The 27,231-nt window shown below is 41.2% G+C and overlaps 1 protein-coding gene across 1 annotated transcript in view; it reads left to right on the top strand.

Annotated features, from left to right (window-relative positions):
* LOC138588213 (pro-neuregulin-3, membrane-bound isoform) overlaps positions 1-27,231 on the top strand; it is a 405,775-nt gene that overhangs the window by 373,012 nt on the left and 5,532 nt on the right. The window contains exons 5-8 of the mRNA XM_069658163.1: positions 2,822-2,924; positions 10,578-10,704; positions 21,877-21,992; positions 24,073-24,258. Coding sequence (XP_069514264.1) covers positions 2,822-2,924; positions 10,578-10,704; positions 21,877-21,992; positions 24,073-24,258 — 532 coding nt within the window. The remainder of the gene's footprint in view (positions 1-2,821; positions 2,925-10,577; positions 10,705-21,876; positions 21,993-24,072; positions 24,259-27,231) is intronic.

Raw genomic sequence — 27,231 nt, 5'->3', positions numbered from 1 at the left:
AAAAAACATCAGACTTTGACTCCCAGCCAAGGCCACGCCCATTCTCAAAAACTCAAGCTTTTGATAACTTTTAATCTTCAATGTGTTGTCAATAAACTGAGCGACTTTGAAAAGTCTGGGAGGAAGTCCCTAGGAGGAGTTCGTTAAAGTATGACCCCTGGAAATCGCCAAAAACACGTCTTATTTTGAAATTCAAAGCAAAATGGCTGACTTCCTGTTTGATTTGAGGTATGGGTGCAAGAGGCTTTTTAGTGCGTCTTGGGCTGTTCAATATGCTTACCAAATTTCATACACCTAGGTGAAAGTAACCTCTATGGGGAGGCGTTTTTGAAAATTTCTAGGGGGCGCTATGGAGCCATTTTGCAACAGTCATCTGCGAAACCCACAAAATATCAAATTTTTCACCAGCCCTGATGCACAGTCCAAATTTGATGAGTTTTGGGGCATGTTAAAGCCGCCAAATATGCGATTCATTTGGCACCAGAAACAAACAAACAAACAAACAAACAAAGAAACAAACAAACAAAGAAAGAATAATAATTCCTTCAATTTCAAGAGGTTCTCGCACCGCCTTCGGTGCTCGGGCCCTAATTATAAGAGAAAATCCAAAGAAAAACAAACAAATTCGACGCGTAGATGAAGGCAAACAGTCTAAAAAGGAAAGCGACCGTCAGCGAGGAAAATCAAGAGTTACAACCGGAGCTAACTGTGGGCGTCACACATGCAACACTGTCTGGATATCTGGGGAGTGTGCTCCCGCAATTACCGTTTGTCGCCACAGGTGCCGCCAAAGAGAACAAAACAGAGATCTTCGAGATTACAACATTAAATGACATGAAAAAACACCAACCTACAAAAACAGAAGTTCTGCAAACAAGTCAAAAAGGCCTTAAAGATAAAACATATGCAGCTTTTGGCCGTTTGCTGACATGTATTGACAATCTCTATCAGCTCTGATAACACTGCATCATGACCAACCCACATAGAGTACTGTTTATCACAGTCAGGATGTAATAACAACAACATAAGAGTATAAAGAATCATAAAAAACCTTCAAGCTTGCAAATGATAACGGCTCAGTTTTATTTCCACATAACCTGTGAAAACCGTTTTATAATTTGAGAACATAATCCAAACTCCACTTAATTGCTTTTGCTGGAGCTTTTAACTTTTCTCACAGATTTCAGTTGATGTTGATTGCTCATTTTTCGAGGTCAGTGCAGAAAAGCTCGTGAATGGACCTTAAATTTGCTGCGTTTCTTAGGCCGCAAATATGGCAGTCGGACGGTTAATCCATTGCATCCTCTGCTTTTATATTTTAAGACGCTTTCTTGGCCATTTGCATCGCTACAGCACCCAGCCTCCCCTCTGCAACCTCCTCCTATCTCATTCCTCCTCGTGTGTCTTTTTTATCACCCCATCCCTCCCTCTCTCTCTCTCTCTCTGCCTGTCTGTTTCTCTGCCTTCCCTGTATCCGACCTCAGGGTGTTCCCGTAGGACAGCCCCCAGCTCCCTCTAATGATATAATTATAGCCAATGAGCCAATGTGATGACTAAGGCTGATTAGCGGCATCAAAACAACACTGGCCCCAAACATAACTTAGACATAGCGGGAGAGAGAGAAACGAGGACACGGCGGAGAGGAAAAGATGCACTGACAATGCACTAATAGACTCTGAGGCCTTGGTTATTTCAGGGATTATGTATGACAAACTGCACCTATGACTGGTTATGTAATATCTGTGTGGGCATCAGTAGCTTAAAGGCTACAGCGGTAAGCTTCTGCAGAGAGATGCCCGGTATGAATTCCCAGACAGGCTTGAGAATCTTGATGCGGTCGTGAATTTGTAACGCTTTCCCTCATTGGCTGCTGCCAGGATGCAGGATGCAGTGCAGTTGTAGCCAAAAAGGTTACCTTTGTAGGATGCAGCTGTAAAGTATCTATTTTTAAGTGACCATTCAAATTTGTCTCAATCACCTCAATGTAAAACCCCAACTCCTCGTGTCATCTCCCTGCTTTTCCAAGGCCTCAGCCTCGCTAAATAAAACTTGATTGATCGCCTATTAATGCATCTGAAGGCAACTATGATTTACTTGTTCGTAGCAAACAAGACAGCCTCTATTTTTCTCCGCTAATGGCGTCCGTCCGTGCAATAACTCTTCTTGTCTCCACGTATTCAAGCTCCATTACATGTGGCATCCATTTCAAAGGCAGTCGACGTCTACTGGACCATTACTCGATGTGGTAGAGCTGATAAAATGAGCTGCGAGGGCCGTGCGGTAACTAAGAAGAGCAGGTGCTGCTGGAGGATTGTAAATGGGTGTTTGTGTTTTGCGAAATGGCTTTTGAGTTGTTGTTTTATATCGGTTTAATTTGCTTTATTTATCACGAAAATAATTACACTTATACGAGAACGCATCTGCGAGGCATATACTGAACAGCCCCGGAGAGCTGTTGCACTACAACTGGTGGTCTGATGATTTGAAACGGCTGTTGAGGTGCTGTAAACAATGATATTTCAAATTAAAAGCTGGAAGTACAGACCTCAAAACTGTGTTTAATTATGTGTTATGGTGAATGGTTTTCAGTACTGTAATTAATGAATATTAATTCTGAATATTGGCTTTGGGATCTCAGCAGATATACGCTCATTTATACAGAAATATTCATAAAAACCTGCATCTTCTTCTCTCCGTCCTCTCTGTGTCTCTCTCACGCCCACATTCTGATGGATATTTAAGTGATATATGACTTTAGTTCCAAACAATGTGTTGTTCAGACATTAATGTTGCTCCTTCCTGTTGTTTTGTTTCCCCACAGAGAGCAAAGAGGTGTACAAGAGACAGGTGCTGTCAATCACCTCCATCGCCATGGCAATCAGCCTCCTGGGAACCCTTTGTATAGCGCTCTACTGCCGCAACAAGTGAGAGCATACACAGAAAAAACATACACAGATACATTTATATATGTTGTGTGTACATATACTGTTTATCAAAACATAATATATGAAGGTTTTAACCAAAAGTCTTCTTGATGCTGTGCAATAAGTAATAAGGACTGACAGTGTGTTCTCTGTTATTACTTTAAATAAGCACTAATACAATATGGCTGAACTTTTCACATTATCTCTAATTGTCTGACCACCCATAATTGTTGCTCTGCAAGTCGTATGTCACCATGTTTCCTGGTCCCAATTACTTTTATTTTATCATAAACAATATTAATGATGTCCTGACCTACAAATTAAGACCCAATATGTAATATAATATACTGTAATTATCCTTAAAATGTATTAACCTTTATATAAACACAGCATTATCCTGTCAAATTAAAACAAGGCTCCAAATAATATTCTACATATGATATAATCAGCACTTTCATTACCAAGTTCACGTGACCCATGGCATCTCATATCGTTGCACATTGTAACCTTTAGCTTTTGTAAGAGACACAACAGGCTTTGAAGTAACCACGATTAAGTTCAGTTTATTTGACAGGGGCCGTGCACAACACAACGGTTGGGCCAGAGTTAGCTATAAAGCTAACAGCGGGCTGTACCGTGAGTAGCGCTGTCGCTTCACCGCTAGAAGGTTCCTAATTTCGAACCCAAGTTTGGACGAAGTGGGCCTTTCTGTGTTGAGTTTGCATGTTCCCCCCGTGCACGTGTGGGTTCTCTCTGGGTACTGCGGCTTCCTCCCATAGTCCAAAGACATGCTCGTTAGGTTCACTGGTGACTTTAAAAAGGTTAAAATCAGTGGTCACATGACTGGTTTGCCTTAAGCCATGTTTTAGGCTTTGTTTTAAAAATACTGAAGCTGGTGCAGTCTCTGATATGGGAGGGAATTAAACTCAACCTTTCTGTTGCCCTTATTGAAAATCCTGATTGTCCAAAAGCAGTTTTCTTAAACTTGTCTGAACCAATCCAGGGCATTATTAGATGCCCAGAGCTAATGCACTGGTCATCCAGCAATTGGTAAACAACACAGGACATTAACCCGGGAGACTAGGATTGGAGTCCTTTGTAAAAAATCCTATGATATTTTCCGAAACTTAACCAAGTATGTTATGATGTGCCCAAATATACCCAAACAGTATTCATATTGTGTTAGCAATGTGTTCAAAAGGAAGTAAACAGACATTAAAAAACGCTTTGTTGGGTACCTTAAAACAGACCCTAAACAGACCCTACCTTAGGGGTGCCGTGACAAAGCGTCTGTATTGGACGAGAACGTGATGATTTAATTGTAACACCACACATATCAAATATGGAACAACAGTGTTTTCAGTCTTAGGTAAGGGTCTCGGTCACCTGTAAATCGTGTTTCCTTCAGCTCTCGCTCCACGGATGAGGATAAGAAACACAAATCAATGTGCAAAAAGACTTTGAACCAAAACAGCAGCAGAGAGCACACCCACGTGCACACACAAAGTTCAAGGTGGGCTCATATTTTTCCCATGAATAAACTGACAGGTAAATTAGCTTTGGTGACATGTCATTTTGTCCCAGCATTTTTTGGTGTGCTTTAATTTGAACTGAAAGTTACTCGAATGATCTTCAAACTTTCAAACTTACTTTGACGTTAGTATCTCGGGTAAAAGCTGCCATAAGACCTAAAGTAAGCAAAATGTTTCATCATTTGGTCAGAAGCCCAGTTGGGTGTGGGCAGACGAAATGCCCAAGGAGACATTTTGTTCATTTAGTGAAGGCCGATGGAACACGTTGAGGCATCAAACACTTTGAACCAAATCCCAGACCGGATATTTGCAACAATTTGTAAATCTCATTATGAGCACACACATATTCATCGCCCATTATAGCACAAAGGTCAGCTTGTGTGGCTCGTGCACTCCCTCTCTCTGCCTCCGTCCTGTCCCTCTCTCTCCCTATCTGCATATTTCTGCAGTGCATGCTCCGTGTGCACATTAATTGGCATATGAATGGCCCAAATCCTGGCAGTGAGGACTTTGCACAGCATCGCCTCGAGAGGTTCTTTTTCTCAACAGGGTGGGTCAAACATCCGGGATGTAGCGGCAGTCTGTCATTCCGAGTATATGGACCGTGGAGCAGGCTGTAATAGATGGCACTGTAATTCCATAGGCTTCCCTCTGTAATATAATGATGTGAGTGAGTGGGCAGCCTGACAACAAGATAATCGGATCAAGGCGTGATGGACAGGCACTTTCAAAGAATCTGTAATTGAGTCAGGGCTTGTTCCGTGGAGAAGATGCACACAGATCGGGAGGAAGTGTTCATGCAAATCCGAGTGACCTGAATAAAGATAAAGCCAAAGGATTTCTAACACTGAGGGGGAGAAAAGAGCCAGACAAAATACAGCCAAAAAGAGACACAAAGGATTCTTCAGTTCCTGCTGTCGTCATTGCTCTTTAAAGGGCAACATGCAGATTTGCAGGGTGACACATTGTCCTCTTATTGTCTTCCCTCTGACCCAGTGACAATGAGGTTAGTGTGCCAACTTAAAATCGAATGTATTTCCATGTTTAAGAGATAAACATGCAGACAAGGCACAAAAAAGCGGCTGACCAAACCTCACAGGAAAGACGTTTCCGTGGATGTCTGTGGCGTATGCAGACTTCAAACTCACTCAATGTTGAATATAAGTTACAAGTTTATGTAAACTTTTCTAATGCAGTCTGTCTTCTTCGTTCGAGGGATATAATTGTCATACAGTTCAGTGAAGCAGCAGTGAAGAGACAACAGGATTTCAAATGTGCCATCGTCCAAATCATAGACTGTCTATAAGAAGTGGTCGAGCTTCTGTGTCTGGAAAGTAAAGACAGTGTGGGAGTGTCTTACACCTGCATTCAAGAAATTAATAACTTTAGTCATTTCTTTCAAGTCCTTTTAATTAAATCCTAATGTCCATTTTGACAATTTTGGTGCCATTTAGAGTAAAAGCAGGGTATTCTTTAGGCTGTGGTTACCTTTTGATTGACAAGTCGCTACCAGGTTGACCAAAAAATGTCTTGGTCAACATACGGTTGAACTCAAATGCACTGAAAGGATTTAAGGTCTTTTCAGACGGGGGGGGCGATTGACAGGCTTTGTCATTCATTTTCAATGAGAGGCGAGCAGGTCGGTAGGGAGGCGCGGGCGATCTGACAGGCCGTTGGCGCACATGCACACTTTCATAGCCCACTGCCAGAGTTGAAAGTTCTTGGACTTTTTTGTACGCGTTGCGTTGTAGTAAACAAAGGATGAAAGAATGATCCTTGATCCTGATCCTGAGTTTTATAACCACTTTTTAAACAGTTACAGGGACATTAACAGGAGGGCCTTTGCATGGCAGAACATCGGCGCAAGGGTGGATGTTTCAGGTAATGCATCATAGTTTTAACCTAAGCCAGGCTATATGTTACGTTAGCTGTGAAGAAAATACAGTTGTACCAGCAGGGATACAATAGTGCACAGAAGCCGTTTCCATGGTTACCACATGTAGAGCGCCTAGCGTTTACTCGCGAATTACTTGTGTGCCTGTTTATTCACATGAGGAGCACAGTGAGACCCCACAACCCCCCAGTGTCACTCCCGTCTGTAAAGACCTTTAGCTTTTTTCTGTAAGTACGTAACATTTAAGGTCACTTTTTTGCGGGCCAAAAAGAGCACCTACTTAATATTATATTTTACTCTGAATTGTGGATTCCTGTATTTATAGCATTAAAACCTATTTCTACCTTATTTTACTGATTAAAAAAGTTGTTGCCGTGGATTTACAGTTATCTGACAATTAAAGAGCGGGTATTATGCTGTTTCACATTTTAAGACATAATTTTACAATGTTGGATGTCTAAACATGGGTGAAGTTTCAAATCTGTAGGTAAAAGTACGTTGGAGTAATCCCCAGGCTTCTCAGCGCAGTCTGCAGGCTGCTGTGAACGCCAGGTTTCTGGCCAATCAGAAGAAAGCGGGCTTGTAGGGGCGGGGTTTCTTAAAGGGACAGAGCTGACTGAGTCGTTTCAAGCAGAGGCTGTATGAGGGCCTGCACAGAGCACTAGTGTGAGAAAAATTATTTGTTTTTTTTAACTGTAAATTATGCAAAGCTACTCCACAGGTATCACAGTGATATTAGCTTAATATCCCCTTTATACATTTAATTTTCACTGGCTACAGATGATCAGGTTGGTTACAAATAGTTGAAGGTTAGTCACATCAGTCAAACTGGTCTGATTGATTTTGTGCTGCAAAAGCTCGAGCTTCAATCAGAGATACTTCAGTGATCCCTGGGAAGATATTTGGTCATGTGAAAGTTCCCACTCCTCAATATAAATATATATATGTCTCAAGAGTCTCATAATATTTGCTGTCAGTATTGCACAGTTGTAAATAAATTATGAGGTTGTAGCTGCTGACAGGAGTGAAATAAGTCCAAGGTCCAGCCTTAGCGTCTGACACTCTGAGGGAGGAGTTGAAAAGTTTGATGGCCACAGGCAAGAAGGTCTTCCTGTGGTGAATCTCCATGTAATGAGTGTTACACTGAGAGCTCTCCTCTGCTGGAGTGGGTGGGAGACATGTAACTTTGACAGCACACTTGTCTCTGACACCCCCGCTAGAGTTCAGCTCCACCCTTATATGACGTCAGTGGCCTTGCAGATCAGACTGCCGAGGCTGTCGGCGCCTGCAACTTTCAGGCCGCTGCCTCAGCACACAACAGGAAATAGGACAGCAACGCAGACTCGTAAAACATCATTATTATCTCGTAAAAACATTATTCTAAGCCAAGTACAGCTTATTGCGTAGAATATATACTCCCAGGTACTTGTAGTCCTCCAGAATAATGATACCGAAACACTGGAAGGAAGCATGGGCCATCTGCGCCTTGACCCTCCTCTGGTTCACAAACAGCTCATTTGTCTTTGTCATATTGAGCTGCAGATAGTTCGGCTCACAGGATCTGACAGAATTACCCACCGCAGCTCTGTGCTCAACCTACTCACCCATACGAATGCATCCTTTAATGGCAGACTCATAAGAGAACATAATAAAGGAAGCACATACTCTCTCTCTCTGCCAGCTAGGTAGTTGACAATCCGGCACACAAAAAGGGAGCATCATCCATAGCAAGCATACCCGTTTGCATGCTTAAGCTTCAAATAAACAACCAGATTGTGTCATGGCTTAAGAAGAGATAATGGATCTTTCGTATTAGCTCAAGCTTCTCCAAAAGTGGCGCGCACCAAATGTCGCAACCTTCTTCTGAGAGAATATAATTAAAGTGCCACAGAGGTGGAGAGGATTTGAGTTTACCATGATGCTGTGTGTAAACACTCCATTACATCGCTGTCATCCAGCAGAGAGTCTGCCAGACAGGGACTGTAAAGGCTTCATTGGCTTTATCAGATAATGAGCGTCTCTGCCGGCGCAGCAGAAAGGAGTCGTGATAAAAGGCTTTTTATCCTGGTCAGGGTGATCGCACAAGCTTGGGTAACTGGTGTCGTAATAATTAAGAGTATGTTACGTACAGTGGTCGGAGAAACACACCGCATGAGCTTCTTTTCGATGAATGGGAGGAATCAGATCACAATCCTCTGCTTCCATGAGGTCGAATTATTCCACCTCCTCTACAACGATCATCTCAGTGCCTCTTAGTGATGACTCAGGTCTGTGTTAATGCAAGATTAGGGTCAAACGGATGTGTTATCCACTCAATGGCTTCAGTCCTTCAGAGTCTTTGCAATAAACAGCACAAAGCACCAGTTAAACATGTCTGAAAAATGAGTCTAGACTCAGAACGTCTTAACAGAAACTTAAACGGAGTCAAGGTACGTTATATAAACTGTTTAGTTCCGAGTCTTTTATTACTGCTGCAGCGGGAGAGATCGGAGAGTTAGATAGAAAGCTCCTCGGGTCAATAGCTCTCTTTCTTCTTCTCCTCTGTCCTCAAGGGCATGAGACTGGTGAAACGCAATTCTGCTCAGCCAACGACTCATTTTTCAAAAGTACAGTGGTGGACGGGTCTTAAAAATTGGAGAAAGTCCTGTAGATAAATGGCAAATGGACTTCTATTACCCGTGTCCTACAGGGATGTTACGGATGTTTGTAAAAGTAAAGTAGGATAAAAAACCCATTGGAATCACAAATGGAGTCAACTAGCCAGGGAAATCTGTGCCTCAAATAGTCACAAAGAGCGCTGCAATTCAAAGCTTCATGTATTAAATTTGGACAGGGAGGAAGGGACTATTTCCTGTCATGATTTTATACAGATTGAAAGAACAGGAATTCTAAAGCTTGTCTCATTACCAGCTCATCCTATATGTCAAATGGTCATTGGCCCTTCATAATATAAAGATTTAGATACCTTACTGAATGCTCTCCAGCATCTAAATGGACTGTACTTATATGGTTACTTATACTGTACTTATATAGCGCTTTTCTAGTCTTTGCGATCAGTCTCTGCTGCTTTTACACTACATGTCACATTCACCCATTCATACACACATTCACACAATGATGGCAGAGGCAAGTACCTAAAGTGCCCAACTGTCAATCAGTTATCACATTCATACCTGTTACCGGTATTCATACCCGTTACCGGGAGCAATTTGGGGTTCAGTGTCTTGCCCAAGGACACTTCAACATGTAGCCTGAGGGAGCTGGGGATCAAACCTCTGACCTTCCGATTGTGAGACGACCGACTCTACCACTGAGCCACAGCCGCCCCATGTATTTTATATATATACTGCTATCTCAGTCCGGGCAATGGATGGGTCATACATACCTGGGACTTCCACCAAGGAGACCGATGTTTTCTGCTCCTGTGTGAAACTAATAATCAATGTTGCTTTTTAAATTACAAAAATTACATTAGTCATGTAACATATGAACAACTGTAACATTAACACTTAATTAAACCCAAACCATGATCTTTTCCTGAACTAAGATGTGTTAATGCCTAAACATAACCACATTGCAACAGTGTCTCAACATGAACCCATGTTTATTGTTGCCGCATGCACAAAACTAATAAAATGTGAAAGGTTTCTCAGCAAGCTTAATTTTGAAAGAATTATTGTGGCCAACTTAACCTGGAGTGCAAGCAAAAAACTACGCGAGAGGGGAACCTATGTATATTGTGATATTTTGAAGCAAAGGCCATTGATTGCATGTAGGAAGTTGGGAGTTAGAACGTGTTGACATTCTAAGTCTACACTTTTACTCCTGATATTTTCAGGATCAAACCAAACAGAAGAGTGCAACTATAATATTGTAATTCTGCATCTTTCCTTTCCAAAACAAAGTCCCTGCGACTGTCCCAAGGCTCCTGTTCTAAAGTAACTTAAGTGCAGCTATTGATCAGTTGGGGCTGTTTTATTCCAAATAATGGAAGAGCTTATCATTTCAACCTAAAGATAGATGTTAGGAGGGTTAAAGGATTTTGGTGTACTTGGGTCAACAAATGCTTAATCCATATGCTTGTGTACAGTTTTACAATCCAAAGCCAGTGTTTCAGTAATGATTGACAAGTTATACTGTCTGGTTTTCTTTCAGACCTGTGCATGATACAAAGTAACGCTGCTGACTTCCTCTAATGCATCATCCTTTTTCTCTCTCCCTCTACAGGAGGCGCAGAGAGAAGCTCCAGGCCCACTTGAAGGAGAGTCGCACTTTGAAAAACTACACCGCTAATTCCCATAATGCTTTGGATGGCAAGATGAGGGCCCCTAACACCAACCTGCAAATGCATGAGGTGATTACTGCCGTTTTTCCTCTTTTTTGGGGGGTCTTGATTTTCTTTCAGAGTGCTGCTGTCTGCTGGTCTACAGCTAAAAAACAGCGTTCATGTGTGTAACTCAGAGTGCTTCCTTTTAGTTTCTTTTATGTCGGGTGTAATTGTGTTTCCTGTGATCACAGTGCTCCTCAAGGCTCTAAATGAGAGTATTTTACAAGCAAGAATGGATAACAGTATTCAGCAAAACATGAAAATAAAAAACTTAGAGTTAAGAAGACACAATAAGTTGCATCTTTAAGTTAACCACCATTCAAATTGGTAATCTGGCAGCATATCCCCTGAAAAGACCATCACAAATCAGACCTGCAGTACCCACAGAGTCCCTCAGAGTATTAGCATCTATCATAGCATTCATCACTCTCCTGCAGTCTTTTAGCTGCATATGAATCAGAGTGTATCCACGCCTCCACCTGGCCACTTGCATCAGGCTCACAGGTCTTTGAGTGGGCAATCGTTCAGTGGTTTGGGAGCACGGCGCGGGCTAGCGATGTCATTCATCATCTTCTCTGCACTCTTTGTCATCACATCTCTCCCAGATGTGCGCCTCGGAGTAGCCGGCATGAAAAACATTACCTTAATTTGAATGTCAGTCAAAATCACGTCTTGCATCGCCTCAGGGGAGCGTGTGTATGTATGTGTGTAATGTGTGCACTGCGGGGCACAAAATTAGCTTTGACCATTTTTACATGTTTATTATATAAGTTACATATCTAATCTGTGCAGGTTTGACACAAAGCTTTATTGGATAAATTGTGGGTTTCCTCTCAGGGCGTGATTTGAATTTACAATGAAGCAAAGCACATGTGCTGCTTTATTTAACTGGGGGCTTCTCTCCATCATAAACACATTAGTATATGCAAAATGGATAAACCACAGTGTGGGAGAAGCACAGTAATACATATGTGAGATCCAGTTTGCATTAAGTAGAGATAACTACAGACTACAGATTCCTACAACCACGTATCTCTTATCTTATAATGACTTTATCCACCGTAAAGTCTGGAATATAAGACGCAGTATCCCAGAAGGGAAAAAGGGTTTCTATATTTATTAATAAGAATGTGTGTAAGTTACTTCAACACTATTTCAATTTATTTTAATTTGAAACACAGTCAAAACTCACACAACTTATAGCCTACCATTTGTTTTCACCATGTCGGGTTTGCAGTCCTGCTAGCTATCTGTGCGGTAGTTGAGCTCATTGGCTAAATTCCGATCTCCACACTCACAAACTCAGGGACTTTGAGGCTCGTTAAAGGCTTAGTGCTGTCCTACTGTTAAATCACCAAGTGCGTTAGGGCTCTGACACGGACTTTTCAACGCCAAATTGCAGACTTTCCGTGAATTCGCATGCAGATTTTGTTTTGCTGGTTACCCAGAGTTCATGGCCAACTGGGTGACGTATACAAATGTGATTGTGGAGCCCCTCACTTAATGTAAACAAATGTTTGTATATTGAAGAAGTATTCAATAAAGTTAAAAAAAAAACTAAATGTAAACAAAGCAAGCATGGAGGTGACAGGAACTGCAAATAGGTTTATCTGTAAATGACAACATTTAGTGAATCACATTGTGGTGATTTATTAACCTTTTTAGAGAAGTTTTTTGCTATTCAGTTATATATACGCTAAGGATTAATATTAATACCTTTTTGACTTTTGATAGTGTGCTATTGTTGTGAGGGTGGCAGCTGCACTGGCGATCATGATGGTACATGTCTGTGACGAAGCTAGATTATAGCGCCATTGTCTGGGTAAAATACTGTACCGCACTGGTATATAGGACGCAGCCCACTTTGTAGATGAAAACATTTGTAGTGTTGCGCATTTTACACACCAAATTTTACAGTTTAAGTAGTTTTGGTGCTTCAGCCTTACCTATCTGAGAGCAACAGTTCAACATTTTGGCAAATGACGCTATGCTAAGCCAACTGTTGATAGCCTCATGTAGTTTACAGACAGGGGGTTAGTATTGATCGTCTGATTTTACTCCCAACAAGAAGGCGAATAAAATATTGTCTCAAATGTCAAATAATTTATTTTAGACTAGAGGTGATTTATCCAGGTTAAACAAGACTAGGTCAAAACCTAGTATGTGGTTGACCGCATCAGGCTAATGTGTGCTCTTGTGGGCAATGCATTACAAGGACTGTCCTTATGAGGCCAATGATAACGTGTTTGAAAGCAGGTGCGAGATGCTGATGTAGGTGAGGACAGCGGACGAGCAGCGGAGGAGCAGCCCAGCCTACTCCCCAAACAAAGTATCCAGAGCCGTATAGACATAGAGTCGCGTCAGTGGAGGTCCAATATGCTCCATGATCCGCCATTGCGATGTTGCAACTCTCTCTCTCTCTACGGATCTGAAAGTACCGTCAGTCAGTCAGTCAGTGAGTTACTCAGTCAGTCACATACAGACCCATGTGTAGTGGCCCTCTTTACGTTTCTAGTAAGGTGGTTTCACACAGGAGACTGGAGTACGAGCTCCATGTGAAACCAGGAATATATGTTGACGTCATGTAAGTTACATGTATAACATCACATATATTAGTCACCCCATGTCCCAACATCAAGTTCAAGATTATAAGATATAAGTTATTTTACTGAGACAGACTAATGTGTCAGGCTGTGTGGGCAGCAAGGTGATGTTAATGTCTTATTTGATTTAACAGGTCCAAGAAATACAGCTATGTGTCTGTATGAGGCAGGCTCCTTCAACTTCAGTCCTGGGTTAATAACGACTTTCCTGCTTGAGGATATCGAGATTCACTCCACCAAGGGTTCAAAGACCTCGTTTGAGTTAACCTAGAATTGGAAATAATCTGTAACTCTGTATACTCTTGAGTGTGTAAAACCAGCGTGTGAGGTCTGCCTCCTCATATTACCATCAATCTGTATGTTCTGCCGAGGACAAACAAATCATCTCCCAAAACTAACATGAAGATCAAGCGAATGGCAGCAACCCAACCTTCGACATGAATTTGGATCATCTAAGCCATGCTGTTGGAAATGCTCTGATCAAAGGGGATGCACTGATTAGAGATAAATGGAAATTACACTGTTCTGAATGTGTGCAGAAAAAAGTATTTAGTCTGGAGTACTACCAGTTATAGTTCAGACAAATCACTGAGGTTTTTTTCTGCAGGTTTTGCAGCAATTAAAAGAACATCATCATATATATTAGTGTCAAACTGAATGCAGAAATAACTAATAGAGAATAAATAGGAAATCTCATGCTTGTTTAAGTAGCAGATTGTGCAAACACTGTACATACAAATCGATTATTTCTATTAAATAACCTGATATCAACACATCAAAGAAAACCTATGATAAGTGAATGGTCTACTTTATGTACTTACAGCATCCGAACATCACATGTTCTTCTTTAAGTTGAATTAACGTTCACTTGTTCGCACTCAACTTCTACTCGCACAGACTTTTAACTTGAACTGCTCCAAATCTGCACATTTTATAATGTGCTGTTACTTTTTACTTTAATATCTTTCATATTTTTCATATTCTTTTTTTCTACTTTCTTTATTTGGCACTCAATGAAAGGGATGTTCAAACCTGCTGCTCTTTAAACTCCCTCCTTTTCTTCAGTCAGCGAGGAACTTCATTCAAACTTTAAATGGGTCAGTGCCCTTTATCAGTTCACTTCAGCTTTCAGATGCTTCTTTCATACCTTCTGAGGTTAGGTTATATGCTTCTCTCAGGGTTTTTTAGACCTCATTATGAGTGCAAATTTGGTTGGCTAGAGTGGGTCAAGTCAGACACATTGAGTTAAATGTCCATGCATTCCTCCATTAACTCAGGAAATACAATCTAACCCACAGGAGTTCTGCACTTTGACCTATGGCCTTTAATTGATTCACTGTCGGCCTTCACTGCATTTGTAGCTCCGGGTTGAAAACTTTATTCACACACTTTACAGACAGTAGAGAAGTACACAGTAAATGTCTAGCTGGTTAGTGACTGTGGTACTGTGTGACTCTGCAGCCCTGTTAGCATCACAAAAAAATAGCTCTGTGGTGAGCGCTGCTGCTCGACAGCAAGAAAGCTCGACTTCCACTTCAGCACAGTGACAGACTTCTGACTCATCTTCTTATAACATAACTACTTCAAACTTTCACCACATCACACTGTATTTCTGAGAAAAAACGCACTTCTCCGTCTGTTTGATAAGCCATTGTTAGCAAAATTACCACACTATAAGAGAGGCAGTTCATCCACAGTTCAGGTTAATTAGCATTAGCATTGCGCCCCGGTCAACCGCAAAGTGGCACAGCCAAGTTCATCCATGCATATGTGATGTAGACACAGCTTGAGGGCTAAGTTGTTGAACTTGTGAGCAAAAGGCTGCCAAGCTAGCCAGCTGAGGACATGCACTTAAACAAGACATGTAGTCCCAAGCATTGTCACAAAAGCACTCCGAGCTAGCTTGTTAAGTGTCAGCATCCTAGCTCATTAGCTTACAGGTAGTTCACACCGTCTGTTTAATAGACCTATTTAATTTTTTTACCTCTGTTTTATAAGTGTTTAAAACAGCATGTGGCTTTTTGGGGGGCAGTTTATACTCTGTCAAAGGAGGGTAAAGCAAAGACTAGACTTTCAAAGGACTCCCTAAAAACAAAGTATTTTCACCCCGATGGGCGTTTGCAGGCGAGCTTCGTTACTGTCAGCCGTCTCAGTGCTAACTGTTAGCAAGCCAACATAACGGGTTTCCTAACGTCAACAAATTTAAAGTGAATCACAACTCATGTATGTACATGGAAGCCTACTGCCCTGTAAGCTCATTTGGGCTGGTGCAAGCATACAGAACCCCATCTGAGTAGACTTTAGTTGTTGGGCATAATTTAGTCCATCTAAATGTTAATTATATTTTAGCACTATTTAGTGGTTCATATTTTCCAGGATAATGTTATGATGGTCAATTTGAGAATTTGTCAACAGTCAAGTCATTTTAAAATCTGCAGGAAGTCTTGCACGGTTGTAGTCGTGCCAGCATGAGCTAGAATCTAAGTGTATCCTCGTAAATCAATGTTAAAAAAAAATATCTCTGTTTGAAGTTACAATTGGGCGTGAGGTCTTCTGTAGGTTTAATCTTGGAGTTAAGGCAAAGATTAGGTCAATAAACAACTTTTTAGATCACGGTTTTTATAGCTTATCAGAAAACTGCTGACAAGAAGGTGCATCAGACACACAACACTTTGGGACGTAAGGCGCCGCCCCCGGGTGAAATACCATGTTTTTAGAGAGTCTCAGACTTTCAAGCCCTTCTTTCCCTCAAAGGTTAGCTAACCCTGAAGGTTAGCGACATAAATGCAGTTAGCTGGCACATATTCCAAAGTTAAGATATGCAGGAAGTTTCTTAGTCCCATAGAGGTGCAGTATCTTTTGATTGCAGCAATTCAACTGGAATTAATTTAACTTGAACTTTGTTTAACATGGTTCGCTCAGTCTAAGATGGAAGTTTTCAAATATTAATGATGCTTCTGATCGTCGTGTAGGTGTAATAATTATAATCTCTTCTGCCAAGAAAAAGAATATTTTACTATGGTATTATATAATAATAATAATGATATAATAATACTGAAACAAACTATGAGATCATTTAAAAGTAGTCCTTTGGCTCTTATTTTGCTCATTCCTCAAATAGCTGTGACCCATGACTTACTAAATATTGTTTCCTGACTCTACAGAGTGTATTGTTGGGAAAAAGGGTGACCTTTAGTGTATAAAAGTTTCTTTTAAATTTTGTATTTATTTAATTTCTTCAAGAGCCTTTCAGGAACTAACATGCAAATTAACTGTATTTGTTTATTTCTCACCTTCGCACCCAGAATTACATTGATTTCTGTCTGCGGGCAATCAATTACCAAAACATGTGAGGTCAGTGGTGAGGAGCGTGCACTCACACTTTGCACTCCATCTTTGGGGCGTCTCTTTTGCATGTCTTCGCCACAATTACACACAATCTTCTTAAATATAACTTTAATAGGGACATTTGTTTTGCAAATAATCAGACAGGTCATGATAAAGACAGCTGCGGTATCCAGCAGTTGTTTGAAATGAGCACCTCTGATTAGCACCGCAGGGGCCTTTGTTTGAAGTATTTGATTAAGCCGAAAGCTAAAGAGCAGCTCTGACTGAGCCGGCCTTCTGCATCAATCACTTTTACCACCCTGTCATGTATTCCACAGGTTGTCCACAGAGTCTGTCCATCATTTCGCGTAATTGAAACAGCTCTGTCTTTATCATGAACAAGAGGATCCTGAGCCTGCTCTACCAGGCTTAGGTCTGAGACGACAGTGTATGTGTGTGTGGCTGTTTGTGTGTGTGTGTTTATAATGCCTTAAAGCTGTTATTGATGTCAGTATCTCTGCACAAATCATAAAAATCATCTCCTGCTTCCCTCCGGATAGTCTGTCAGTGTTAAAAAACCTCAGCGCCAGAGGCATATGGTCTAAGCCAGTCCCTATCTGAGAGATTAAAGCATCCATTACAGCACACACATACACACACATATCCATTAATACTCGCCATTACATGCTCCCTTTGCGCCACGAATGTCCAGACTCGGCGTGAAGTCCCCCGTCAAAGCAATGATTACTTTTGCCTGTTGTATCTGTGTGCGGTTATGGAGCTGGAGAGCACAGTTTCTTTGCCTGCAGCTGCGTGAGAAAACATTACATCTGTATTGATGACCTCTATAAACAGGCAGTATTGCTCTATGTGTGACACATGCACACTGTTTCCTTATTTGTCCTCGAGCAGTCTTTCTAAAGCCTAATTCTATTTTCTAACTGAAGCAAAATGGACGCTGGACCGCACAGCGACAGCTCTAAGAGGTTTTTCCCACACTTTAATAGTCTATAACAGATACATCAGTTAAACACAAGACTTTGTATCTGTCTGCAACTATGAGAGAAAAGCATTGTTAAGTCAGTGAACTTTGATATTCTCTCAATTAAGGAGGGGAGTTTTTCTGCCATCCACTTCTATAAAGGTTAATTAACAGCACATGCAAAAATTAACAGATCTTTCCCTGTTTGATTACATAATGTCCCTTTTCTGAAAACTTCACTTTATGTTTTATTAAAGCTGAGAAAAAAAACAAGAGTTCACTGAAAGCTTCTGTATCAATTAGCAGCTCAGGCGTGCAGGTGTTAGAACGGCAGAATCAGCAGAGATGAGAGAAACTTCAGCTGTTTGAACGCAGACTGAGATGCAGTAAGGTGGAGTTTGATTAGACTGTTCATTCCCTCAAATAAACTGTATTTGCATGATTTCATTTTATTGTTATTTTTTAAATACAGTGTCACCAATGCCAAAACAATAGAGGACTCACAAGAGACAGAATTAAAAATCAACGAAGCTGAGAACAAAAACCCTGAAAACTGCATTTACCATAATGCATGTTAGGCAAGGCAAGCTTATTTATAAAGCACCATTCATACATAGAGCAGTTCAAAGTGCTTAACACAGTTCAAAACTAAAATAACACATTAAAGCTCCTGTGAGGAGTTTTTTCACCGGTTATGAAACAGACTGAAATTACTCTATAGTCTATATGACCCACTTTGATCAGACACAGTTGCCCACAAGGACCAGTTACAGCCAGTGGAGCCTGATAATCATTAAGGCCTAGATAGGTTAAAGCTACTGTGAGGATTCTTTTGCTGGTTATGAAACAGACTGAAATTAATTCTGATTACTCTTTTTGACCTACAAAAGTAGTAGTAGTAGTAAAAAATTGTTATTTTAATGCCTGAATCTGCTGGCGGGGGGGTAGGTGTCAGACGAAGTGATTAACTGCATGCTGCCTTTGTGTACATTTTCCAGGGCCAAAATTTGGTGAGTGAGTAAGTAAGTGAGTGACACATGTGACTCTTAAAGAAAGCAGGATGAGATTTTTTGTTAAAAACCACCACTTAAGCTTATACAGGACAAAACCAACAAAGGGATAAGAATAAGAGGTACCAAAATCAACACAAACTGAAAGTTCCTCACAGGAGCTTTAAAATACAGAAAACAAAATATATCTGTCCGCTCAGAACAATGGATACTTTTTGGGTCCCAGACTCCTCCTGCTGCCTGTTTGATCTTCCCTTTTATTTTAAAAATTGTCAAATAGGAAATAGATTAAAATGTAATATCAATTAAAGTAATGAAATATCAATTATATTTAACAAAGTAATAAATTAAAATATAAAATCTATTAAAATAATTCATTAAAATTAATTAAAATAGCAGAAGTGCAGACAACGGGTGCATAGTTAAAAAAAATAATTCAGAGAGTAAAGTAGGCCGTGTGAAAAAAGTTTTTAGCCTTGACTTAAAGGTGGTCAGAGTTGGAGCGTGTCTAACATCATTGGGGGATTATTCCAGGTCTGTGCTGCATGAGAACAAAATGCTGCTTCACAGTGTTTTCTTCTAACTCTTGGGAGGACCAGTAGGCCAGCCCCAGATGTTCTCAGAGTCCTAGATGGTTACAAGCATATTAGAGATGGGTTAGGGTTAGGGTCGGTCGGTCGGTCGGTCGGCTTGAGGCAGAAAAAAAACCTAAAAATGAATTAAAGTCACACTGATGAAGAGTAAAGTTTGAAATCAACTTTGCAGGTAAGACATGAACTCGTTAAAGCAGCAATGGAACACGAGGCACACTGCAGATTAAGCTCCTGTGTCTGATGGCAAGGCAAGTTTATTTATAGAGCACCGTTCAGACGTAGACTCATAAAGTCCCTTCCATAGTTAAAACAGAGTACTAAGGACATTGAGAACATTTAATGAAGACTTCATGTGGGTAAAAGTGCAACTCAGACATTAAAGTGTCAAGATTGTCAACATGTCAAAGATTTCCAGTGTTTCACGAGTTCATAATGAACCTGCTTTTAAATCATCTATACTCCTGCTTCAGTGACGATGGTCATCTACGCACATTATAAATTCAAGTTCTAAAAGAAAGTATGTCGTGCTTTTATAAGAACAAATCAGCCTTCAAACGTCTGAATGGTCACATAACTGTGGCAGCATGTGTGACTCTAATGAGGCTGGTGTCCTGCAGTGGGTCCTCAGAATGGATTGCGTCAGTGACAACCTTGTTAGTCAGACATCAAACCCAGAACTTTGAATAAAGAAAAAGACATGAACAAAAAGTTCTTTGGAGGAATTGCACAAAAAAAGGCCCGTCTTACCTTGTGTTACAAAAGTCTAGACGATGCGGAGACAATGCTGAGGAGAGGAAACTGTTGCTGTGTGATAGATGCTAACTACAGACAGATAAGAAATCACACCAGCACCCGCCTCCTTACATCTTTAAAGCTTTCAAAGTTTAAAGCCCGAAACTCTTTAATGTGTTGTCCCGTGTTCTTCTGCAGATCTTCGCTGCTGTGTGAGTGAGTGAGGCTGCCTCGTCTACTGTATTGTGAAGTGCAGAACAAAGGACTGTTTTGTTTCATTGCATATTAGCCTCTCCAGAGACGAGGACGTACACGAAGAGAGTTAAAAGGGAGAACCTGGGACTTACACAGTACACTGATAGTGCTGATTTAGATCTTCTGTCATGATTATACCGGGAGGAAAAGAGATATTCTAAAGGGTCTGAAATCAATGAAGAGAAGTGCAGAATTATTATATTATACAGTATACTATAAGGAAGTACTCTTATCTGGTCAGAAATGATCATAGTGACAGAATAGCGTGAGCAAATTACAATATAACCCAACAAAACTCAATATTACAAGTAAAATTGTAGCGTTAAATTCTTCATCTCTGCACATGTTTCAATTCTCCATTTAATCCCAATACTATTCCTTGATGTCCCGCTGCACAAAGAAGCACTGAGAGCTTAATTACATTGATTTACTCATCAACTTCCCAGCTGTGTTGCATCCAGGCGTCCAAAGATCTCATTAAAGATTAATTGCATGGTATTTCTGCCTTATTTGATGTATGTGGGACTTAGAAGTGGTTGAAACAGAGAGCTGGGTTGATATGCAAATGATGTGTATGTGTATGTACATTGGAATAAATGAGGTCACCACAAAGACAATTTAAGAAAACTTTGAATAATTTAAGGCTCTAAAATATTTACTTTCTTTAGTTCTTGAACAAAGCAATTGATTGGGTTATCAAACTTTATTTTGATAGAATTATTATATGGCCGCATTGGCTGCAACCTGCTCCTTTGGGGCAATTGCGCCCTAACAAAGTATGTTCGCTAAAAGTGCTTGTTTTTGCCACTGACATACTGACTCTGTTATCCTTAACAAGCAGGGCTGTCTCTGTAGGGGTCCTTCTCCATAGTATTGAAGAAGCTGCTGGCGGGGGGTAGGTGTCAGACCAAGTGATTACCTGTACGCTCCCCTAGTTTACAGTTTCCAAAGCAAAAATGTAATGTGAGTGATACATATGACTTAAAGAAAACAGGATGTGTTTTTTTGTGTTAAAAACCACCACTGAAGCATGTACAGGGCAAAATCAGCAAAGAGATCAGAGGTACGGCTTTGCCCACAGGGGGCGCCAGAATCAACACAAACTGAAAGTTCCTCACAGGAGCTTTAAGGAAAAAAAAACAGGATTTCAAACAGAATTCCCCTTTAAAGTATGGAGGACTATTGGCTATTACCTTCAATATAATTAATACATCCGCAAGCGCAGAAATCTTACCAGGTGGGCCTTCACATCTTCTTGCCCAGCTGTCATTTATTCAGCTATAGTTAACACGTCTGGACATCAGTGAGATTGCCACCCTTCATTCTTACGAGATGATTTGTGACACAAGCAGAAGTCTCAATGCTTTTTATTTCATCAAACTGTCAACAGCCTCCTTCTGTTCTCCAACCAGCTCTTTTTACCTCAGTCCCTGAAAAGGTAACGTCGAGGGAGGTGGCAGGAGGTAGGAATAAATGAAACTTGACTCAGACTGTCAGCTCAAAGACTCAAAGAGTGTGTGAGAAAGAGCTGGAGGAGGATAACCGGAAAGAAATCTCAATATAGTGTTAGCTTTAGAAGAAAGATAAGTTTGTTTCTGATTTAAAAAAATACATGTCTGTGGGCTATTTTAAAGACTCCAAATCACATGTTAAGTGAAACAACACTTCTAAGTTTTTGTTGTTCTTTGTTTCCTCAGTACTGCAAACGCTCCTCCCAGTCTCGCCCGGGGAATGTTTGCGAGTCCGGCTTCGCACACTGCAACATCTCCACCACGCCGTCCAACAGCTCCCGAGGCACGGCGAAACATCACAGGTATGATGTTTACTTGTACTCAGGCACGCATCCAAGAGTATTGTTACAGTGGAGATGCAGCTGGCTCTCTTTGCACTGCAGGAAAGAGCAAAGATGCAAATTACGCCAACAACAGGCAACTTCAGTGTCCTTTCCTATAATCAGCGAGGACGCAGTGAAGGGAGAAATTGAATTATCCACATTATAGTGCGTCCAGAGCTAATTGCTGATTTATGGAAGAATGATAGTAATTATAATCAAGAGTTATAAACATGTTAATAAGCATATCTATAACAGTCATGAATACAGAGGAGATGTGACAGAGATAAAATGTGCAAGGATTTATGAGCAAGAGCCAACATGAAAGTCCCAGCGAGCTGTTTCTCACACTGCTCAGAGCTGGTTGTGCTTTGGCGTGTTCATCGGCAGCATCACACTCCAACACACACTTCAGTTGCCGACTTCTGACAAAGTAGGAATTTACATTTTTTTTCCAAGGCTGAATTCTCTTTTACAAAACACACAAACAAGCGCATTCAGAGAGAAAGGAGCTGCAGATCAGGTTTATAGGATTTTTTCAGGAATATATTCAAAGACTAAAATACTAACCTCTGCCCCACGTTTTTATATGTGTGAGAAAAAGACACCCTAATTTAACAAAAACAAATCCCTTTCAAACTCTCACTGCTGCAGGGGGAGATGGATAAGATGTATATATACCTCCTTTTTTGACTTTGCTCTCTTTCATCGCTGTTCAGTTACAGGCACTCATACCTAAAGGCTCAGTGCACCCGTAGCTTTCTACCTCTAAACGCTAAGCAACTCCACCGGAGCAGCTGGGGGTTAATCACTTTTTTTTCAAGGGGATCCAGGCGCTAGTTGAGAAAAGATTTTCCCAGACAATCTAGAAATTCAATCAGACAACCTGTAAACCACAAATCTCCTTCTCTTACGGCAAAACTCTTGCAATACTTTTCTTTTTATTTCCTGCTCCCTCTTTGAAGAGAAGGGCTGAGTTGAACACAAGGACACTCGGCTGGCAGTCTGTAGGTTTTACCGCAAATGACATTCTGAGTGGGCGATCAGGATTTATTTGGTTGCAATCGCCTTAGCTTAGGCAGAGACTTGGACTCTTTTGTCAGGACAGCAGAGTGTGTGGGGATTCCACACTCCAGAATAGCCAGAGAAATTCTGGCCAAGTCTAATTCTGTGTTTTTTCTGGAGTATCGTATTTAAATACCTTTTAAAATGAAGCTAAGAAGCCCAGTTTAAGAGGCAAATCTGTACCTCACATGCAGAGTTAAATATGAATGAGGGCTCATAGGGGATTTCTGCTACTTCGGTAAACTAAGTCAAAACGTATGTTCACATTTTCTGCCTCCAAAGTCTTTTTAGAGAGATTTTATGTACAGTAAGCAAAGAGGACATGCACATGAACACCAGGCTTTCCAAATACTGTAATACAAGCGACGTGATGTAACCTTTAAACTGTTCTACATGGACCTTCAAGTATCCTTTTTGGAGACTCAGGAACTATACCTGCATTTTGACAAGAGGAACCATTTTCCACTTTCATTTTGCCTTTTCATGGATCCTGTCCAACATCCATTGGAAAATCAGAACATAATCACAAAGGATGGAAGAACCAGTACTAAATTGGTACCAGTCACTGACTATTCAGTACCAAATTTAAAGAATAGTGCACATCACAGAAAGCACTGCCCTCGCCATCCACATAAAATGTTATCACTTATCCAAATATAAGCATCATATCAATACGATACTCAGAGTAATTGATGGAAATGCAAAGGGTACAAAGGGGAAGGCTCCTACAGGGAAACAAACTGCAAGCACAGAGGCTAATACTATGCCAAACATAATAAGCACCATAGCGGTTGCTGAAGAACCTGCAAGTTATTCCTCAAGTCAGAACAGTAAAATACTGCACATGCCTACCTTCAAACCTCTAATCTGGTACTGGCCCAACATGATCCTGTGTTGATAAGCGGTCTACAGCAGCCAATTGTTACATATTCATACTGTTACATTCTTTCATATACCTTGGTAAACAATCACACTTGATTTTTTCTTTTTTTCTTAGAAGCGGTTCCTTGTCTCACATCTCAGATCAGAGAACCCGGGCAGCCCAATGGACAGCTCCACGAAGGACCCCGCCCATCCCCAGGGGACGGCTAAATCCAATTGGAGGATCCAAGTATTCAGGCCCCGCCTACCAACATCTTCAGGAAGTAGACGCATCTGAGAAGGAGGCTGAGGCACAGAGAGGGTGAGAATACTGTACTGTAGGCGTTGATTAAATCAATATAATCAAAAAGATTTAATAGATATAATTTAAAAAGCAGAACTTACTGTGTATCTAGCTCTTACTATGCAGAACTGTGCTGTTGTAAGTGTAATTGCAGCTTAACCATAGAGTTTATTTCACGGTTTTATCCTCACCTTCTCTCTTTCTGTCTCTGCTTTGCTTCTTTGCTGTTTCCTCCATATGCTGACACATTTCAATGAAAGCCACTAACTGAAAAGTACAGGCCTGCCATGGACAAAGCATTGGGTTTTATTTCAAGGGTGGATATTTCAAAGCCAATTCTGGGATTTTCTTTTTTTCTTTTTAAAAAAAAGCATTTCTTTTTTTAATCTCCTTTACTCCCCCCATCCCTTTGTTTTTCCAATCTGCTGAGCAAAGATAAAAACAAGGTCACATTATGTTGTGGTCTGCAGTAAAGTGGCATGAGTTCAAAGAAAATGCTTTGCCCGGCTCTTGTGCTTTTAAGGACACGATACAGGCCGCACATCCAGATTCTTTAAACTCTTTTTTTCCCCTCTCTGACGTCTTGTCATGCCTGACTAAATTCAGATCCTCAGCTTTTTTTTAATGTGGTGGCTTAGCAGGTAAAATAACAATAAAATCCTGGCATTCAAATATATCACAGTAGGGTTTCACTTCATAGCAGTCAGGGGATATGCAAATGATCAGTGCAAATAATTAGCAAGAATTGTACTAAGTGTGAAAGGCACTGTGCTTTGACCCATTTTTGGTTGGTCATAAGTTGGTGCTTTACCCACCTGGACTGGTATGCCTCTCTTGGGGCAATCATTTCCCAGCAGTCCCGGCTCAGGATAAAGCTCCACCTGACCTACATGCATATTAATAGAAAGCAGAAGAGAAGATAGACATGGCTGGACAAAACACACTCCCATAAACTGTTAGCAAACATGCAGATAAATAGTAATTTCACAGGAGTGTACAGTGGTGTTTGAGAACAATTGTATATGCTCAATTTTGCCAAAATGTCACTATTTGAGAAACACGTGCTGTTTAAGCGTACCTTTCTTTAGCAGGAGTACGCAACTCAAGTGTCGTGTTGGTGAGCCCAATTGCCCTCTGGTCAGCTTAAATGCCCACTGGTTGTTCAAGGTCTACCAAGGTTTCCTTAGCGTACCCAAGTATTTTCTGGTCAGCCCAAGTGCCCTCTGGTTGGTTTACTTGGTATTTTGGTAGGGCCAAAAGTTTTGTTGTTGACACAGTCAGCTTATGGTGTCCTGTTATCAACTAAAGTACCCTTCTAGTTGTCTCACGTGTTCTCTAGTTGTCCTAAGTGCCATCTGGTGAGCTCAAGTGTCACGTTGTCTCCCTTAGGTCTGCCCAGGTGTTCCTGTTGTACCCCACTGTTTTCTCATCAGCCCAAGTGCCCTCTGGTTGGTCCGAGTGGCCTTTCAGTTGCTCCAAATGTTTTCTTGTTGACCCAATCATCTTCTGGTGTCCTGTGATGAACCAAACCCCCCTTCTTGTGTTCTCTGGTTGCCCTTAATTCCCACTGGTCACCTCAAGGGTTCTATGGTTGTCCCCGGCCTACTTAGGTCTGTTCAGGTGTACTTACTGTTTTCTGGTTGGCCATAGGGTCCTTTGCTTAGTCCAAGTGCCTTCTGTTTGGCACAATGTTCCCTGGCGAGCCCAAGCATCTTGTAGGGCAAAATGCGTTTTGCCAGGCCAAAAGATCTTCTGGTTTCCTGTTTTCAACCACAATGCCCCTCAAGTGTTCTCTGGTTGCTCTAATTGCATACTGGTCAGCTCAAGCATCATCTTCTTGTTCCAGGTTGTTTCCATAAAGTCTTCCCAGGTATCATTATTTTTACCCTACTGTTTTCTGGTCAGCCCAAGTGCCCTCTGGTTGATCCAAGTGGCCTTTCGGATGGTACTGCTGTTTTCTTCTTGACCTAATCATCATCTGGTGCCCTGTGATCAACCAACCTGCCCGTCTTGTTGCCCTTAATTCCCACAACTGTTTTCTGGTCAGCCTAAGGGTTGTCTGCTCAGTGTCCCCTGGCGAGCCCAAGCATCTTGTATGCCCAATTGAATTTTGGTTGACAAAAAGATCTTCTTGCTTTCTATGATCAAACAGTGCCACTGAAGTGTTCTCTGGTTGTGCTAAGTGCCTACTGGTCAGCTTAAGCATTGTCTGGTTGTTCCAAGTCCCCTAAAGCCTGTCAAGGTGGTCAGACTAAGTATCCTCTGCACAGTCCAGGTGATCTCTGGTCGGCCTGAATATATATTCCCCAAGAATCCTCTTGTTGAGTCAAATGTAAATGGACCAATATTCTTCTGATGTCCTTTCATCAACGAAAGCGCCCATCTCAATGACTCAAGTGTCTTCTTATCGCCCGAAGGACACTCCTGCTTGCTGAAGTGACCTGTGGTCAGCCCATATCATCCCCTTGTCAGATCTTGTGTCAGATGGTCACACCAAGTATCTCCTGTTGGAGACCAAATGTCTTCTGGTCACTACCAGCCTAAAAACTGTTGTGCTTTGTCCTTTTTATGTTTTTGCCCTTTCTCCAAGAGCATCCGGCATGGTATGAAAGCTATTAATGAAAACTCATTAACCCACACTTTTGCTCAGATGCTGCATGAAATTCAGTCATAGTTTGGGAGGTACACATGAGCAGATTGGGCTGAAAGGCAGGAGGTCATGCTCACTTGCTCACTCACACACATTCAGTGATTCAATCAGTTCCATATTTTACCACTCACTCAGTCACCCGTTCCCTCATCCTCTCTTCTGTAATGTACGATTTCACATAACAGCAGATGGACAGACAGACGACAGATTCCCCTTCCCATAGTATCGTAGTCTTGGTTGCTATGGTGACATTTGACCATGACTGCAGAGCGAATGAGGGAGAGATGCGGAGACAGAGAGGCAGAAACAGAGAGACAACCAGTATGAATCTCTTCTGACAC

Source organism: Semicossyphus pulcher, unplaced genomic scaffold, assembly GCF_022749685.1.
Source record: "Semicossyphus pulcher isolate SPU_LCO1_2020_fin unplaced genomic scaffold, fSemPul1.0.p SCAF_12, whole genome shotgun sequence".
Taxonomy (NCBI): Eukaryota; Metazoa; Chordata; class Actinopteri; order Labriformes; family Labridae; genus Semicossyphus; species Semicossyphus pulcher.
The sequence above is the reverse complement of the archived record's forward strand: the minus strand, read 5'-3'. Positions and strand labels throughout refer to the sequence as shown.